Below are 16,460 nucleotides of genomic sequence, written 5' to 3' on the forward strand. Positions count from 1 at the left end.
ACACACACACACACACACACACACACACACACACACACACACACATACAAGCACACAGAGAGAGAGGACTAATTAAGTCAGTTTAAAGTAATAACAAGAGCCAAATCACACCCAAGAAGCTGAGAATCCTGTAGTTACATCACTGTCCCAGATCACACAGTTACTCCATACGGGGAAGAAGGGCTTAGATGGTGCTTTCTCTGATTTAGGCTTCTGCTCTTTCCCAGCTCTCTGGGGGACGTGAAGGACGCCTTTCTGCCTCCAGCTTAGTGAAGATGACAGATGTTGCCGGTAGCATTTGCATAGGGACAGGAAGGGCTTTGCTGCATCTGCTCCTGCGCATGTAGCACAGTTGCTCTGCCGCCACTTATTTATTAGGAGTAAATAAAACAGCGTTAGATGCTATGTCACCCAGGAGGCACCTGACACAGAGGCAGCAACGCAGCTGCTAACAGCAGCGAAAGGCCAACACGGGTTGGGAAGGAGCGAGACAGGAAGCGTACTGCCTGCTTCCACCCCAGCCCAGGGCAGGTGTGTTTTTGATAATGGGGTTGTATATGAAGTTGACATTAGTGGCTCCATTTGCTGCAGCTGGGACCAGGACAATCTGCCGTGTTCCTACACACGGGTAACTGGAAGAGCTGTCAGCTTCCTGGTTTGGTGGTCTGCCTCTGGTGTCCGAAAGTATTGTGTTCCTCTCCCTGCCCTACTGTGTATCACTGACAGAGACCAATGAGTTGTCTTACCCGTTCAAGGACCTTCCTCTACAAGTATAATCATATTAAAATTTCGGGGTTGGTGAGAGAATCAGAAGATATATGTTGTGTCAGGTGCCAATTCACTGTCTGATACAGACATTCTAGGTGCTCAATAAGTGTCCATCTGTTGTGTGGGTAGAGCATGAACCTGCATCCTTCAGGGCTAAGAACCAGGCACACCTTTTCCCTTCTCACCATAGTCAGCATCATTCCCAACCTGCTTCTCTTCTCTAGTTATGGGCTCCTGTTGTAGATTTGGGGATGCTTGCTACGTGGTTTGATGTTCATTCATGGTGAGGAGTAGCCACATTTTTGGGGGTATTTGAATTTGGCCAAGACTACCCCTCTTACCCGGATACTGCCTGTGTTTCAGCCCCACTGAAGAAGCTGAAAGTTCGGGTCCTACACAGCACTTGGGGTCAAAGGACAAGGTTGGAGGGGGTGATCAGACTCCTTGCAGATCCATGGTGTACAGCCCCTGAAGCCTGCCCACTTCCTGACATGGGCCTTTACACTCTGATCCTGTGGGCACATAGGTTCCATTTCCATGTGAAACACTGCGCTGGGTTCTGTTACTTGCGAGGGAGAATACTGAATGCCAGACACAGTCTTCTCTGATGATTCTAGAGACACTTCAGTGGTATTAGAAAGGCAGAGTTCTAGAATAGTGGGGGGCAGTGGTCTGGGAAAGGTATGCAGTATCTAGAACCCCCTTGTCTGCCTGATGGATGGGCAGCATGTGGTTCTGGGCAAGTTAACGTCATCAGCTTTGGGTGGTTGCTCATTTTAAGGCTACTACATCTCTTGTATGGCCATAAAAATCTCAGAGCTGGCCACAAAGATCATATAGTTTAACTGCCTAGCTTAAGGCCATCCATGATCCAACCCCCAAGACAAACAGAAACAGTTCATCTTGGAGAATCTCCAGGAAATGAAGACACTGCTCCTAGTGCCTTTTCCTGATAATTGCTGCTGTGCTGTGGACTTTCCCTCACGGACAGGCACAGTGCTCCAAAGGTCTGCATGAAAGCACTTCAGAGGGTGATAAAGCCACTCCCCAGCCTCCTCTCCCAGGGAAGACAACTAGAATTGGAAGGAAAGCTCTTGCTCCTTCTCTTCCCGAGCGCTAGGGATCAAACAAGCCTTGTACAAGTTGGATTCACTCTACCACTAGGCTGGATGTTGACACGGAGTGTCTTCCTGGGCTAGCTAGGTTTCTATTGCTGTGACTACCACCACCGAAAGCAGCTTGAGGAACAAAGGGTTTATTTCACCGCACAGGCTGTAGTCCTTTGTGAAAGGACGTCAGGGAGGGAACTCGGAGCAGTAACCCGGAGGCAGGAAGCGAAGCAGAGACCTCAGAGGAGCGCTGCTTACTGGCTTGCTCCTCATGGGATGCTCAGCCTGCTTTCTTAGATGGCCCAGGACCACTTGCCTGGAGGGGGTCTCCCTTACAGTGGGTGGAACAGTTGTATCACATGGAGGAATTCCTACATTCAACCTCTAGCGGGGCAACACTAAGCAAGACAGGAGTACAAACAAACAAACAAACAAACCAAATTAACAAAGGTACTGGGATCTAGATGGGCCTACAAGCTCTGGTTTGCAGGCATTGGCATCATGTTGATGGAGACCTAATCTGCATTCTTTGGTCCTTGCAAGTAGGGTTTTCTTAGACCCAGACAGTCCACACTGTCTCTGGCTCTGCCTTTCTCTCAGGACAGACCAGGAATATAACCATTTGGAGTCCATTAATCTCCCATTGCAAAACGTGGTCTTAATACTCTAGACTTTGGGATCCCTACCCAAATAGCCCAAAGGCTGTTTCCAAGGCCTTTGGGGACCACGGAGATACTAAGCTACTGCTGGTAGGTGGCATCTTGAGGCCTGGAGGGCAGTCTGCTGGTGAGTGTTAGCAGCCTGGACTGTGTCCTGACCAGTGAGGTGTGTGCCATCTTTGCAGTAGGATGTCTAGGATGGGATCATGGGCACAGCTGCCTGCCAGGGTCCTAGCTAGACAGTAATTATTAGCAAGAGACTTATGTCAGGCTGATGATGATTCACTGTTAGCCCTTGGCCAGACTCTCCCCCAAGAAAATGCGTGCTGTGTGTCATTGACCCTGACACCAGTTCCTGGGATCCTCACAGAGGAGGGCAGCAAGGCAAAGAGAACCGAGGTCAGATTGCTCGCAGCTACAATCAGTCCGCATACAGCAGCTGGGCAGCGGCACAGCACTGTGCAAACTGTGGGAGCTCCTACCCCCGCCCCTGGATGGCCAGCTGGAGGGCAGTGGGTGCGAGCGCACTGCCCTCGCACCACCCCTCTGCCCTGGCCTTCGTGGATGCACGTGGAGGGGTCCTCGGGTCGCCAGTGACTGTCTCCCAGCTGCCCGGGCCTCCCGCGACGCCAATCCCCGGGCGGCCAGGGGCCTGGCGGGGACGGCGGCGCCTGGCAGCGGGGGATTTGGGTGCGCTGTCTGGGCCGCCCCGCGGGGGTGGATCTGGGTCGTCGGCCCGCCCGCCCTCCCTCCCGGCATGCCCCGCTGCTGACCGCCGCGGGCAACCCTCGGACTTGGCCTTGGGGGACCGTGGGGGAGCTGGGGAGCCCCAGAGCTGCAGCTGAGGTGAGTGAGCACGCGGGTTGGGGGGCGGGAGGGCTCCCCGTGGGCTACCGAGACCCTGCTTTGTTCCGCACGGCGGACCCGGGGCAGCGCCCAAGTTGGGGACCAGACACCGCGTAGAGCCGTGGCAGCCTTCCCGGGGTGGAGGGGCTGGGACAAGGAAGGGAGAGAGGGTTGGATTCTGTTGGGTTTAGAATCAAACCGAGCGGGAGGGAAAGAGGTAGGTGGAGCAAGAAAGAGGTCGAGAGAGAAAGAGGAAAAGTCACGGAAACACGGAGAACACACAAAGAAAGAAAAGTGCACAAAGGAACGCCCACACAGAGGGATCGCCGAGCAAGGCTGAGGGAAAGTTCAAGAGAGCACAGACGCTCAGAGAAACACTGGAAACTACTGGAAGAGAGAGAAGAAGAGCAAGGCTGCACGCGGGGGAGGAGGGGGTGCTTGGAGAAATGAGGACGTGGGGAGCCTGGAGAAGGGGATATTGGAGGAAAACGGTCTAGAGAGGAAGGAGGAAAGGAAAGGGTTAACATGGGTAGACAAGGAACAGGGGCAGACAGTACAGAGGTTTCTAGAGACCCTGCCCCCAACAGAGAAGTACAAGATGAAAAACAAAAAAACAAAAACAACAAAAACAAACAAACAAAAAACAAAACAGAAAACAAAAAACAAGAACAACCCAAAAAACTCTCTGAGAGAGCAGCTTTGCAGACTGCTGAGGAGGCTTCCTTGGCAATTTAAGCCAGTGAAGTTTCCATTTACCTGACGTTCTTAACTATCCCTCAAAATCCAGCTCAGGCAGCCCCAGGTCTTCGGAGGAGGCTTTTCTAGAAAGTGCCATGCAAACGAGTTCCTTTATTAATTACCCTAGACTGCGCGTGTGGAGACTTGGTTAATGTCCACGTGGAGCTGGATCTTCCTTCCCCACCAGTTCATGGACGAGGGGGAGGGGGCCCGGGTCTTCTCATCTCTACTCTTCAGAATTCAGTGTTTGTTGCATTGAGATCAATATATGTTCCCTGGGCGACCATCTAGAGAGTTTGAATTCTCAGAGGCGTGCGCATAAACATCGCACGTAGACTAAGTGCAAATGGAATCGATGGGCTGTCCTGGAGTTGTACAGACTGCTAAGGCAGAGCACTCTTTTTTTTTTTTTTTTTTTGTAGGTGAAGAAACTAAACCCAGGAAGGGGAGGGGACTTGTTCAAAGGGATGCCTGTGGGAGGCCTGCTGGGAAGGAAAGCAGCGGAGAGCCCTCTGGCCCGAGTTTAGGCTGCATCACACTGCAGTAAGTAACGTCTCCCATTCAGGAGGGTGGTCCCGTAGGATTGCGTCATGTAATGACACCTTAGCTGCTCTTGGTTTGTGTAAGTTCAGTGTGGGCGTTTGACAGTGACCGTAACACCTGGCCGTCCAGTTCTCAGAAGAGAAGCATGTAGCTGGGCCGTACCTGACGGCTGATGTGAAAGCCTCCCAGATGGTGTTAGGCAAGGACTATTCCACTCCACTTATGAGTTCCCAGCACTGACAGTGACAGTCAGAACTCACTGCAGTTTTCCCTCTTCCTTAGAAAGGAAAAGGAAGGTGACTGTTGATTTCACTTTGGTCAGGTGGCTTTCTGCTGGCCGGCTATGTAGATGTGGACAAATTCCTTAACCCCCTGAGACCTCAGCTTCTTCATCATAGAGACCCCAGCACCTGCCTCATACTGTAGTTGCTAGACAAGTTAACACACACAGAGGGCCTGTTCTACGTAGGAGCTCCTGGCTAACTACAGCTCCACCTTCTGCTCCTGTTGTGATTTCTCTCACGTTTTTGTAATGTGAAATCATCACGGACAGGGCAAATGTGTCCCCAGCTTCAAAACTTAGCCCATTCTAACTGGAAAAACAACCTCGTTGTCATAAAAGAGAAGGGAATTTGGGCATGGCATAAGATGCACCTTGCTTCAGGCCCTTGGGTTTGCGGGTGACTCGAAGGGGCCTCACCACCGTTTCCACCCTCATTTGCCGTTCCCAGCGGGTAAGACCCAGCTGCCTCTCCCCTTGACATCTCTTTTCCAGGTGTGCTCATGTTCTCTCCAGCTTCCGCCTGCTCAGAGGATGTGAGAGGACTGTAGTTGGGAGCCCCCGGAAGCATGGAGACTGTGGTGATCGTCGCCATAGGCGTGCTGGCCACCATTTTCCTGGCCTCATTTGCTGCTTTGGTGGTGGTCTGTAGGCAGCGCTACTGCCGGCCTCGAGACCTCCTACAGCGCTATGATTCCAAGTGAGTAGACTGACAGGAGAGGGAGGAGAGTTGAGCACCCGGGGGACAGGAGGAATGGAGCTGAGGCCCCTCTTCCTCTGCTCATTCTGTCACGGGGTAGTCACTGAACGTGCTCACCTGACACGAAAGCCCCATCTTTGCGATTCTGGCTACCTCATTTGGCAAGGGGATGAGCCAAACCACTCCCCAGCTAACAGAGCAGAAATCTGATGCTCACACTCAGCCACACACCTAAGCAACAGGCGTTCCAGATCGTGCAGTCCCAGGCACAGGGGCGCCGGTCTCCTTGCACAGGGGATTTCTTTGTCATCATGCACAGTGATATGAAATTGATTCCACAAGCAAGGTCAGTTTAGGGATTTTGAGTGGGGAGATCTGTAAGGGAAGTTAGCAACCAAACTTAGGTTTCTGAAGTTTTTTTCCTCTTAACTCAGTCAGCATCTTTGATGAGTAGTTAACAATCTGTGAATGCCCACTCATATGTCCCAGAAGGCTCTGCTTTGCAAAGAATGTTTCTGTAGCTTGGCTTCTTCAGAACCCTGCTGTGAAGGAGGAGGTAGTTATACTCAGAGGAGTGGTTCCCAAAAGTGATTCCACATACCAGTTATGGGACACAGGTAGGCTTGGGCGATCAGAACGTGAACCTTTCCGTACTCGTATAGGCTTGAAGGGAAAAGAAAAGAAGACCATTTGTCCTGTCTAAGACTTTTTTTTTTCTTTCTTCTGAGACATAGTTTCTCTGTGTAGTCTCTGTATAGCCAGACAGTTTGTCTGTCTGTCCTCGAATTCTCTCTGTAGACCAGGCTGGCCTTGAACTCATGGAGATCCACCTGCCTCTACCTCCCAGGGATTAAAGGTATGTGCCACCACCACCCTGGACTTAAGACATCTTTGGAATCATGCTAACTCTGCCCTTTCTCTAACAGTCCATCTCCTTCTGCTTTGTCTGCATTTTGGTCTGTCTTCTTGACCCATTGTTTAGCTGCACGCCTTGTTTTGTGCTGTGGACACATTGCAATTAGATCTGTATCCAGGGCAAGTGTCCTCTCTAAATTATCAATGCCTTTGTCATCATGACATAATACATGAGATAACTTACTATAAAGAGGAAAGGTTTCTTTTGGTTCCTGGGTTTAAAGGTTCCAGTCCAAGGTCAGGTGTACTCATTGTATTTAGACATTTGTTGGTGCTGCCGGATGAGTTTGTGGAAAAGCTAACAGCTCCCCTCATGGTCAGAATGCAGAAAAGGAGGAAAAGGAGAGAACCAGTGTCCCGCCTCAAAGGTCCAGCCTCAAAGATTTGAAGCCCTCCCACTAGGCTCTACCACCTCCTGATAGTGCCACCCTGGGGACCAAGCCTTTAACACCCAGGCTTTTCGGGAACATTCACGACCTACACTACAGCAGTGGCTGCAAGGAGAAGAGGATCATCCACAGTTGCTTGTCACGAAACTCTAACCGTGGCTACTCCTTCTAGGCCCATTGTGGACCTCATTGGTGCTATGGAGACCCAGTCTGAACCCTCCGAGTTAGAGCTGGATGATGTCGTCATCACCAACCCCCACATCGAGGCCATTCTGGAGAACGAAGACTGGATTGAAGATGCCTCGTAAGGCCTTGGGGAACTTTTGCTTTCTGGTCCTTTGGGATGGCAAATTCCCATTACCAGGGCATTTCCCTGTGCACCCAGAGTTCTTCCTGTCCTCATCAGGAGGGATGGCGGCATACGGCACAACAGTGTTTGTTCTTGTTCTTCCTTTTACTCTGCAGACTTGAACACCCAGGCAGCCATCATTAGAAAGCCCCCCCCCCCCCCCGCCAGTGTGGTTGGGTTATTCTTGGATGGCCCAGGGATTTTGAGTCAGCCTCTGCTGTCAGTGTCCCAAGGAGGGCTGTCCGTCCAACAGGAAGTGTGCCCTTCATTATCCGTCTGTCTTTCTCTTTACTGATGTACCCTTATGGGGCACTATATACAGGGTGTGGGGCCAGGCCCAGCAGAGACATCAAGATGACAGGGAGCTTCCTAAGCAGTCCTCCTTATACCTCCTTCTTTCATGTTGTATGTGTGTGTATGTGTATGTGTGTGTGTGTGTGTGTGTGTGTGTCCAGTTTAGCTTAACTAGGGTTGCTTACAGGAATTATTTATAGGAGCCTGGCCATCCCAACAATATCTACACCACTAAGTAAGAAAATGTCTTTCCTTTTCTTTACCTAACACCCATTAACTGCTTATGGGCCCTTGTGGAGGGTGTGGCCTCACAAGCCCCTCCCCCGAATGGGTGCCTTTTAACTTGGGTTTTACTGAAAAAGGAACTCACCGGGCTGAGTCTAAGGGGAAGGTCATGTTGGGACACACCGAGATATAAAAAGTTGAACTTGGCAGGGAGTGACAGATCTGGCTGAAAGCTTGGGTTGGATGTGTATACTCCATAGCACTGGGGAATTCTGCTAATTCTGCGTGGAGGTGGTGCCTGCTGTGCCCACTGGTGCCTGCTAAGGGGCAGAGTCGGTAGCTGAAAGGAGTTGGGCTCTTCAGAGCAGCACTGACACTTTCCTCTTGTCTCCTCAGGGGCCTCATGTCCCACTGCATCGCCATCTTGAAGGTAATACTCTGATTTCCCTGTGAGGTCAAGGGCGGTGGCCAGAGCCGGGCAGGTGTACACGGAGTTGACCTTGCAAGTAGCCCCTAGTTAGCCTCAGGCTGTTTTTCTACTCTCCATTGCAATCTCTCCCCACTGGGTCTGTTTTACTTTTGCATGCTGAAAGCCCTCTTTAGGCTTTTTCTCATCTGGTCCTCTTAGCACAGTGACCTATAGAAAGGACAGCTTGGGGGGGAAAGCTGTGTATCTGAGGCCATGTTCCTGCTGAAGCAAATGAGGCTCTGGTCCCCTAGGAGCCTTTGTTTATTAATACTGAGCTCCGTCCAGGGAATGCATTCTGTATTTGGGTTTCAGTCACTAGAGAGTTTTCCCTGGCTTCTTCATTCTGGTGACAATAGTCAGACAAATGGGATAATCAGAGCTGCCAAAAAGAAAAATCCAAACTACAAGCTCTTCCACTTGGAGGCAGACTTTGGTCTTCGAAGGCCTAAAACCTTCAGAAAATTACATCCAAACTGCACTTTATCCATTTTTAGAGTTTCAGCATTCATTTCTCAACTCTCACTTTATATTATCTTTCCTAATAAGATAATGACATGCAAATATTTAACAAAATGCAAATATGAGTTTCTGCATGTCAGCAGCCTTATCTCCTTGTCTACTAATTATTCACTACTTCAAAAGAGAGAGAGAGAGCTCTTTTCTCTAGGGTCACTCAGTACAGGATATTAAAAAGCCCAATTGTTGCCTCAGAGTCAAGAAGTTCCTTGGGTGCATAGATATGGCTGCACATACAGATATGGTTATAGGCAAAGATAGCTAGGTTCACTGGCCCAAGCAACGAACAAACCATACAACATTTCCCTTTGCCCAGCCACGATGTATCCTGGTTTTTTTTGTTTGTTTGTTTGTTTGGTTTGTTTTTTTTTTGTTTTTGTTTTTGTTTTTCTTCCTCCTGTCCTTTTCTCTCAGAGGAGGGGAGGGTGCTCTTCTTGGGTTGGGGAGCTCAGATAAAGAAAAGGGCTTCTGAGCTTCTTCTTGAGACCACAGGATACCTCTGCTCCATCATCACCCCTGAAGCGGGAGTGTGGAGAGTGTGGGTCTTCCTCCCCAGTGACCTCTTGACCACTCTTCTTCTGTGTCGTCCTGTATTCTAGCCCTGAGTACCAGCAGGTAGTGGAGCTTCTTTGCAGGGACAGAGGCTTGCTTGGTTTTAGCCTGGGGGAATGCAGAGGGGGGAAGCAACCTTTGGAGGTGGCCAGCAGTGCTGATGGAAGAGGAAGAAGCCCGTGCATTGTCATTTTGCACTTGCCTTGCTTTTTCCAGGGCCTTTCCGTCATCACCTGCAGAAACGTACTAAAGACACACGGCCCTCAAAAACTTCCAACACAGGTGTTATTGGAGAATGTGCCTAAAGAGAACAGTTGCCCCTTTGTCCATTTCTGCAGGGACCCTCTGGAGATATTATTCATTTAGAATTCTAAACTGTGAGGTGAGGGAATAGAAAGTACCTCCAAGTCAAGGTGGTAAAATGAGAGCGCGTGATTCCTCTCAGATGGATTATTCCAGCTTAGTTCTCATTGAGCTGAAGTTCTGCCCTTGATCTGAGCTCCCCTTGCAACCTGCAACTACCACTCAGGCTATACTGGCTTTTGCCTCTTTTTCCACCCCATTTCCTCTCATCACCAGGGTAGGAGTCAGATTAGTGGTGGTGCCCAGGGTTGGGTTGTGTTGGTCTTTGTCAGGGTGGCAGGGCCCTTGGTGTGGGGTTGGGGAGCCAGGTCACCCTTCATCACCTCTTTCCTCCTTGTTACATTAGATTTGCCACACTCTGACAGAAAAACTTGTTGCCATGACAATGGGTTCTGGGGCCAAGATGAAGACGTCAGCAAGTGTCAGCGATATCATCGTAGTGGCCAAGAGGATTAGCCCCAGGTGAGTGGTCAGTGGCTGTGAGGTCCCACAATTCCCAAGGGAAGCTGAGGTAGCCAGCAAGGCTACACAGTGCTGTGAGACAGGAGATCTGCTGTCTCAGTTATCGAGACTGTGTTCAGAACTGCCCACTATGGACATGCCTAAGCTGAGGGGGTCACCCTCCATCCCCTTTACCAGCACAGGCCCTTTAACAGCACAGTGTAACTGGACTGAGGGTGCGCGGCTCCATAGTAAGCACTCCTGGTCTCACTGGTCAGCTTCCCTTCTCTTGGTACGGCTGTGGCAGTCAGCAGGCGCCTTCCCCACTGGCTTCCCATGTTACCATCTCCAGTGACTGCCCAGCCATGCCCCTAGGTCCATCCTGCTAACTGTACTGGGGACTAGTTTGGGGGCTACCTTTCTTTCACGGTGGCCCTCTGTACTTCCTGGTTCTCAGCTCAGTACTGGGTGGGAGGTGAAGCCACATTCAGAACTCCTGAATTCCAGGCTGTCTGCAAAAATCCCCTGTGGGAGGTACCCAGCAGGCCCTCAGTCAACAACTACACCCCCTCATTTGGACTAGATTTTTGCGAAGAAAAATAAGGCCCTTTTCTTAGAGCAAAAGGCTGTGCTAAATGTGTGCTGCCACCTGGTGGCTGGTATGTGGATTTTTCTGTCAAATGACCCATTCCAGGAAAAGTGTTCTTATCAGTCACTTGACCCCTCTGCCTTGAATGGATTCCACTGTGCATTCCTGGTGCCTGGGTTCACAAGCAACCACCAGCCTTTTCTGTCTCGAGAGGAACCTAGTAAAGCCCAGGAGGGGAACTTGGAAGATCCTCTGAGAAATTCAAAACTTGAACTCCGTCTAGGTAGTGAATTGAGAAAGTGAGGGGGAGGATGCAAGCCAGAGTAGCTCTTGGCTCTGGAGTTTCCCCACTTGTGTAAAATACCTGCTTAGCATCAGCGGCTGCATGAGGCGCCCCCACCCTCCTAGGCTCCAACTTGTGCCAGGCATTGCTGCCTTTAGACTGTGCAGTACTCATATCTGCTGGCCCTTTGTGTGTGCTTTTTATCACTTCTGAGACCCAGCCATGGGGCTAGGACTGGCCCTGAGGTGCAGGTTATAAACAGGGTGTTAGGGTGCTGAGGTTTCTGAGAGGGGGCAGTGACAGTGTGCCAAGCAGAGGACACGGCATTGCCAGGAGGATAGAGCTCCAGCAGATGCCCCTGGCTGACTTCCTCTGTGTTTCTTGCCAGAATTCTGTTTTCTTCATTTGCCCTCAGGAGTGTGTTCTCTGGCTGGCGTTTGTCCCCATGTTCTTCCTGTGTCATTTCTCCATCTGTCAGTGATGATGATTTGTTATTTCAAGGAGGGTGGCTTCTGCCTTCGGTTCTGCAGAGAGGGAAGGGACTAGCTGGGGCAGATGCTGAGGACCACCTCTGTACCCGCTCCTCAGGCCTGATGGGAGTGAGGGCTGTGGTTTTCTTAGTGCTCTTAGAAATCAAATGTTACAGGTTTCTTTCTTTTTTTCCTTTTTACCCAGTGACCCGTGGGAGCAAAATCTTGCACCCCACAAACCAACCAGAACAGGTAGAAACTTAACTTAAAATATTAGCTATGGACTATGCAGCATTGAAAAGATACACCATGGAGTAGTTTGAGCCCAAATTAAGTTGTGACTTTTTTTTTAGTATTCTATATCATCATATTAACATTAAAAAAAAATTAAAAGCGTATGCTTATAAAATGCTTATAGAAGTTAAGCTACTTCAGAAATAGATTATCTGAAAAGTGAGATGTACCCTAATTCTACCTCTTCCCAATTTAGGGAGATTAGCCACTATTAAACTGTAAATATTCCTCTAGCCCTTCCCTCTTGCATTTCATAGCTTTGGTTTATTGTTTGTATTTATAGATGTAGAAGGATACAGCATGCTCCTGCTTGTCTATTGCCTTTTAAATGTAGTAGTAAACCTCTGAATAACCTCGCACATTTTAACCACTGGAACGAAAGCAAAAGCAGAGAGCAGAGTATTTTCCAACAGAACCTGAATTCTTCCTGTTAGACTCTGTCTGGGCATACAGAGGCAGCTCGAGAAAGGACCCTGGGAAGAGTGGGCGTGTACTACCAACGGAGAGGTCTAGAGTGAGGATGGGAAGGAAGGAGGGAGAAGAGGAGACAAAGTAAAATATTGACAGCAGCTCCTATCGCCTCCCTTAGAGTGGATGACGTTGTGAAGTCAATGTACCCTCCGCTGGACCCCAAGCTCCTGGATGCACGGTGAGAGGGGACGAGGACAAGGCCCACCCATCTTGCCACATTCCAGGGTCACCGTCATCAAGGCAGTCAGGCAGAGAGGATGTCTCCCCACATTTCCAAGGCCCCCCCCCTGGCTCGGGGTTCATCCCCTCCCATGTCAACAGTGAGCTATCCAGTGAGGCCTCGCCTGGCAGGCGAGGGAGCCCAGCCTTCTTTCTTCTTGAGTCCGCCAGACCAGGGAGCAAGCCCGCAGCGGGCTTGGACCTGCATGCTCAACTGGCTGTACTCACTGTGCCGCCTTGCCCTTCACTCCCCATTCCTCCCTCTGATCTTTGGACTTACGAAGCCACACCTCACTGGAAGCACTGTCCACTGGGGCTGGGGTGAGCAAGCCCAGCCACAGTGGAACCCACTCCGCATTGGGCATCTCAGGAGCCCCCTTCTCCCCGCTCCGCAGAATGCACTCGGCCCTACTGAATGTAAACCCATTAAATACCTACCTGCTGTCTCCATTTGATTTGTGAGGCTCCCTTGGACATGTTGGGTAATGGTTGCCAGGTGGCCAGTAAGTCATGACATGTCTGCTTTGGTTTCTCTGCCCTGTTCCTACTGCTGCTCAGCTTTCTCTGTGGGTTGGTAATTGGTAATGGATCCTGGAACACATCTGGCACACTCGCCATAGAAAAATTATTTCATAGTGAATCTTTCAATCAAAAAAAGAAAAATCGAGAAACAACAACAACAACAACAAAAACAAACCTTCCTCCTCAATTTGATTTTCAATTACATTTTCTTTAGCGTGGAGTAAGCCAGCCTCGAGCTTATTGATTTGTGATCAATAAGGGATGCTCACCGAAGAGGGATATATATAGCCCATCTTTAAGTGGGCAGCAGCTGGGATCTGCTCATCCAATTGACCGCATCCAAACTATTTGATAAAACACCCTTCTGGGAACTGTTAATGGGTGTGTTGCAGAAGGCCTCTTCCACCATCTGAAATATATTTGCCAGCTCTCCCATTTCCCCTCAGAGCTTTGTTAAGCTCAACAAAGGCACCATCCAGGATAGGCTTCAGTTAACCTTGGTTTAAGCCAGCCAACCCCTTTGTATTTCTACTCACCTTTCAGGGAAGGGTCTCCAGTTTGGGGAACTAGAGCATGCATCCATTGGGCTTTTGTGCAAAATTCCCCACTTTCTGCTGAACCTGATCTCTTCCCTCTCTCCCCTCCCCCTTGTAGGACAACTGCCTTGCTCCTGTCTGTCAGTCACTTGGTGCTAGTGACCAGGAATGCTTGTCACCTAACCGGGGGCCTGGACTGGATCGACCAGTCACTGTCTGCCGCCGAGGAGCACCTGGAAGTCCTTCGAGAGGCAGCCCTGGCTTCGGAGCCGGACAAGAGCCTCCCCAACCCCGAGGGCTTCTTGCAGGAGCAGTCGGCCATTTAAAGCCTCAAGGTGCCAGTCTCTGCCCCTGTGTGAGCCTTCTCTTCCTGAGGATTCAATTGTTCCCACGGAGTTCTTGCAGCCAGTCTTCAGTGCCAAGTAAAGCTGAGAGCCTCACGCTGGATGCCTCTGCTGCAATAGCAAACAGTGGCTGGAGAGTGGCAGTGTAACACCACAGTTAGGGGGGACGCCTTGTACCTGTACAGCAGAGTACAGAAAGCCGAAGGGCCCACGACTAGATTCAGTTCATTTAATGTCTCCAAGAAAAATTGGCTTGCCCTCTAATAATCAAGAGGCACCACATTGAATTAGAATTTCGGGCTTCTGAAAATCAAGGTGTGGCAACCCAGATCTGCGTTTTAGAGGACAATCAGAACTAAGTCGCTAAGTTGAGATTGTCTCTTGGGGTGACCCTTGCACTCCCCTTGCTGTTCTGTGTTCAGTACTTGGTCCCTGAAGCTTCTGAGCCTCCTGCCCCCATTCCTCTTCTCATGCACCTTCCCCTCTCCCCATCTGTTTTAGAAGCTGAAATACAAAGTTGATTGTTTCACTTTTATCACTATGCCTGCAATTTTACTTTAAAACCTCTAGGTGAAATAGTAAATTTGTTCTTCTGTTTTCCTTAAGTGTATAATTATTGAGTCAAATTTATTTGTGGGGTATATGGTAGAATGTGTGAGAACTGGGGATACAAGGAGAGAGCCAGAGAATCTTGAAGGTACTGTGTGTGTGTGTGTGTGTGTGTGTGTGTGTGTGGTGTGTGTGTGTGCATATGCCCTTTATTTCTGGAATCTGTCTTGCAAATACTGAAAAAGGAGAAGCAGTTTTTCATTGTTTATTTTGGTTTTGGTTTTTGTTTTGTTTTTGAAATTGTAGCCTTGGATTTGAGATCCTCCTGCCTGAGCTTCCAGAGTGTTGGGAACACTGGCATCTAACGCCACTGCCATTGATAATGGGCACTTTTCTGACCTGAGAACTCAGTAGGAGCCATCACTAAACATTGTTGGAGCTGCCTCTGTTTCCATTTCATTTTCTCTGTCCCAACTCAAGTCAGCAAGCACTGTAGCTTGATCCTGGGGTACCAGGAGCTCAGTCCTTACTCCAGGATCTTGCTTGCCTGTGATTAGCATGTTTCCCTCTCTCCTGTCCGAAGGCAGCTCTGACCAGCGCAGTATGTACCAAGGAGGGACAGCCAGAATTACCCCTTTGGGGACTGCAGGGTGGATCCCAGGGGAAGCTTGTTACATGTCTCTTCCCACCAATCCTAAAAATGTGTTTTGCAGTTAACTTCTGCCTTGCTGGAAACCATGAAGGGGAAATGTTGGAATAAACAAGACAAAACAAAAACATTCTGCCTTTTCTACTTGAGACCTCCAAAGATAGTTTCCACAGCCCTATTTTGTCTTGTTTCCTCCCCTTTAAGACCCAGTTGCATCACTGGACATCTGAGGTTGCAATGGTTGCCGCTATGGTAAATGTCCTCTGCACTCGAACCCTTGTCCTGAGCTCGAGAGAAGCAAGTCTAAATTGGGATCTCAGTCGCCATCTGCTCTGGGTGGAGGATGGGATGGGGTGTCCTGAGTTCTTTAAAGTAACATCCTCCATTGCTTACCTTTCTTGAGCCTGGGAGGCCTGTCAGCCATGGTAGTATACCCTCTCCCAGGAGGACAGGTTGCTCAGGGCCTGAGGAGTGTCTGGAGTTGGGGCAAGAGAGGGTGTGTGTGTGTGTGTGTGTGTGTGTGTGCGCGTGCACATGTGTGCACGCATGCTTGTTGGCACCTTGTCTTCCAGAGCTGTGTGGCTAAGAAATCACTTTTGGTGCCAGGAGCCAACAGTTAAAGTGGAAGCACTACCCTCGGGGTAGAAGGTGACCTCCTGACCCTTGGTGATCTGGCTGGAGTCAGTGCCTCCCTTGGCAGGGATGGATGATGAGCACCAGGATCGCAGGGATATCTCTGCTGGGTGTGGTTTGCCAATTAACAGATGCATCTCTGTTACCTAGTGCCTAGCTTAGCAGTGGAAGTGGTGACAGAGCCATTCTTCCAGGTTCCATCCTCTCTCATACTAGGACCACTGGACTCAAACTCTAATGAAGAGATTCCTGAGGACTAGGAATCCAGCATGAAGACAGCAAGAGACCTGAAGTCAGAATTATGTTTGAATTTGTGCTTGGTCCTTCACTACGTGAGCTGAGACAAGTTCCTCAGCCTCCACGGTCCTTAGCTTTCCTCATCTGTAAAGTTCAACTTACTGTCTTCTTTTTTAGGTGTGTTAATCAAATGAAATGGGCTGTATAGAATGTCCACTGTGCCCCTAGTCCTGACTAGCCAGTATCAGCTCTGCTGTCCTGACAAGGCTCTGTGCTCTGACACAGGTGGCCCTGGAGACACGAGTTCAGTCACCATGGCTGTGTTCCAGCGTCCATGTTCATTGTGGTAGAAACAGAACGGCCAAAAGTCTAGAGTTGGGCCCTGGGGAGATGTCTGGCTCAGTCTATAAAGCCATGCCATACAAGTCTAAGTGCTTGAGTTCAGATCCCTAGGGCCCATGTAAAAAGCTAGATGAAGTGGCACATATCTGATCTGCAATGCCAGTGC

General features: G+C 49.8%; 1 protein-coding gene across 2 annotated transcripts; it reads left to right on the forward strand.

Moving 5' to 3' along the window:
• Positions 1–3,291: 3,291 nt before the first annotated feature.
• Positions 3,292–14,489, forward strand: Tmem98 (transmembrane protein 98). 2 transcript variants are annotated; one of them, XM_055620514.1, is made up of 8 exons: positions 3,292–3,382; positions 4,543–4,663; positions 5,439–5,643; positions 7,120–7,251; positions 8,212–8,245; positions 10,062–10,177; positions 12,382–12,441; positions 13,659–14,489. In XM_055620514.1, exons 3-8 carry the CDS (start codon positions 5,513–5,515, stop codon positions 13,864–13,866), a joined length of 681 nt encoding a protein of 226 aa, XP_055476489.1. In that variant the 5' UTR covers positions 3,292–3,382; positions 4,543–4,663; positions 5,439–5,512; the 3' UTR covers positions 13,867–14,489. The 2 variants fall into 2 exon arrangements, with proteins under 2 accessions (XP_055476489.1, XP_055476490.1); XM_055620515.1 differs by having other exon boundaries at positions 5,460–5,643.
• Positions 14,490–16,460: the final 1,971 nt, after the last annotated feature.

The sequence above is a fragment of the Psammomys obesus genome, unplaced genomic scaffold (assembly GCF_907164565.1).
Source record: "Psammomys obesus unplaced genomic scaffold, mPsaObe1.curated_primary_1811, whole genome shotgun sequence".
NCBI lineage: Eukaryota > Metazoa > Chordata > Mammalia > Rodentia > Muridae > Psammomys > Psammomys obesus.

Bases quoted from the DNA above. Each gene is read 5' to 3' on its own strand.
- Tmem98 (XM_055620514.1), top strand. From the start codon at position 5,513: ATGGAGACTGTGGTGATCGTCGCCATAGGCGTGCTGGCCACCATTTTC. The intron at 10,178-12,381 runs GTGAGTGGTCAG...CGCCTCCCTTAG, and splicing joins GCCAAGAGGATTAGCCCCAG to AGTGGATGACGTTGTGAAGT. The intron at 12,442-13,658 runs GTGAGAGGGGAC...TCCCCCTTGTAG, and splicing joins CCCAAGCTCCTGGATGCACG to GACAACTGCCTTGCTCCTGT.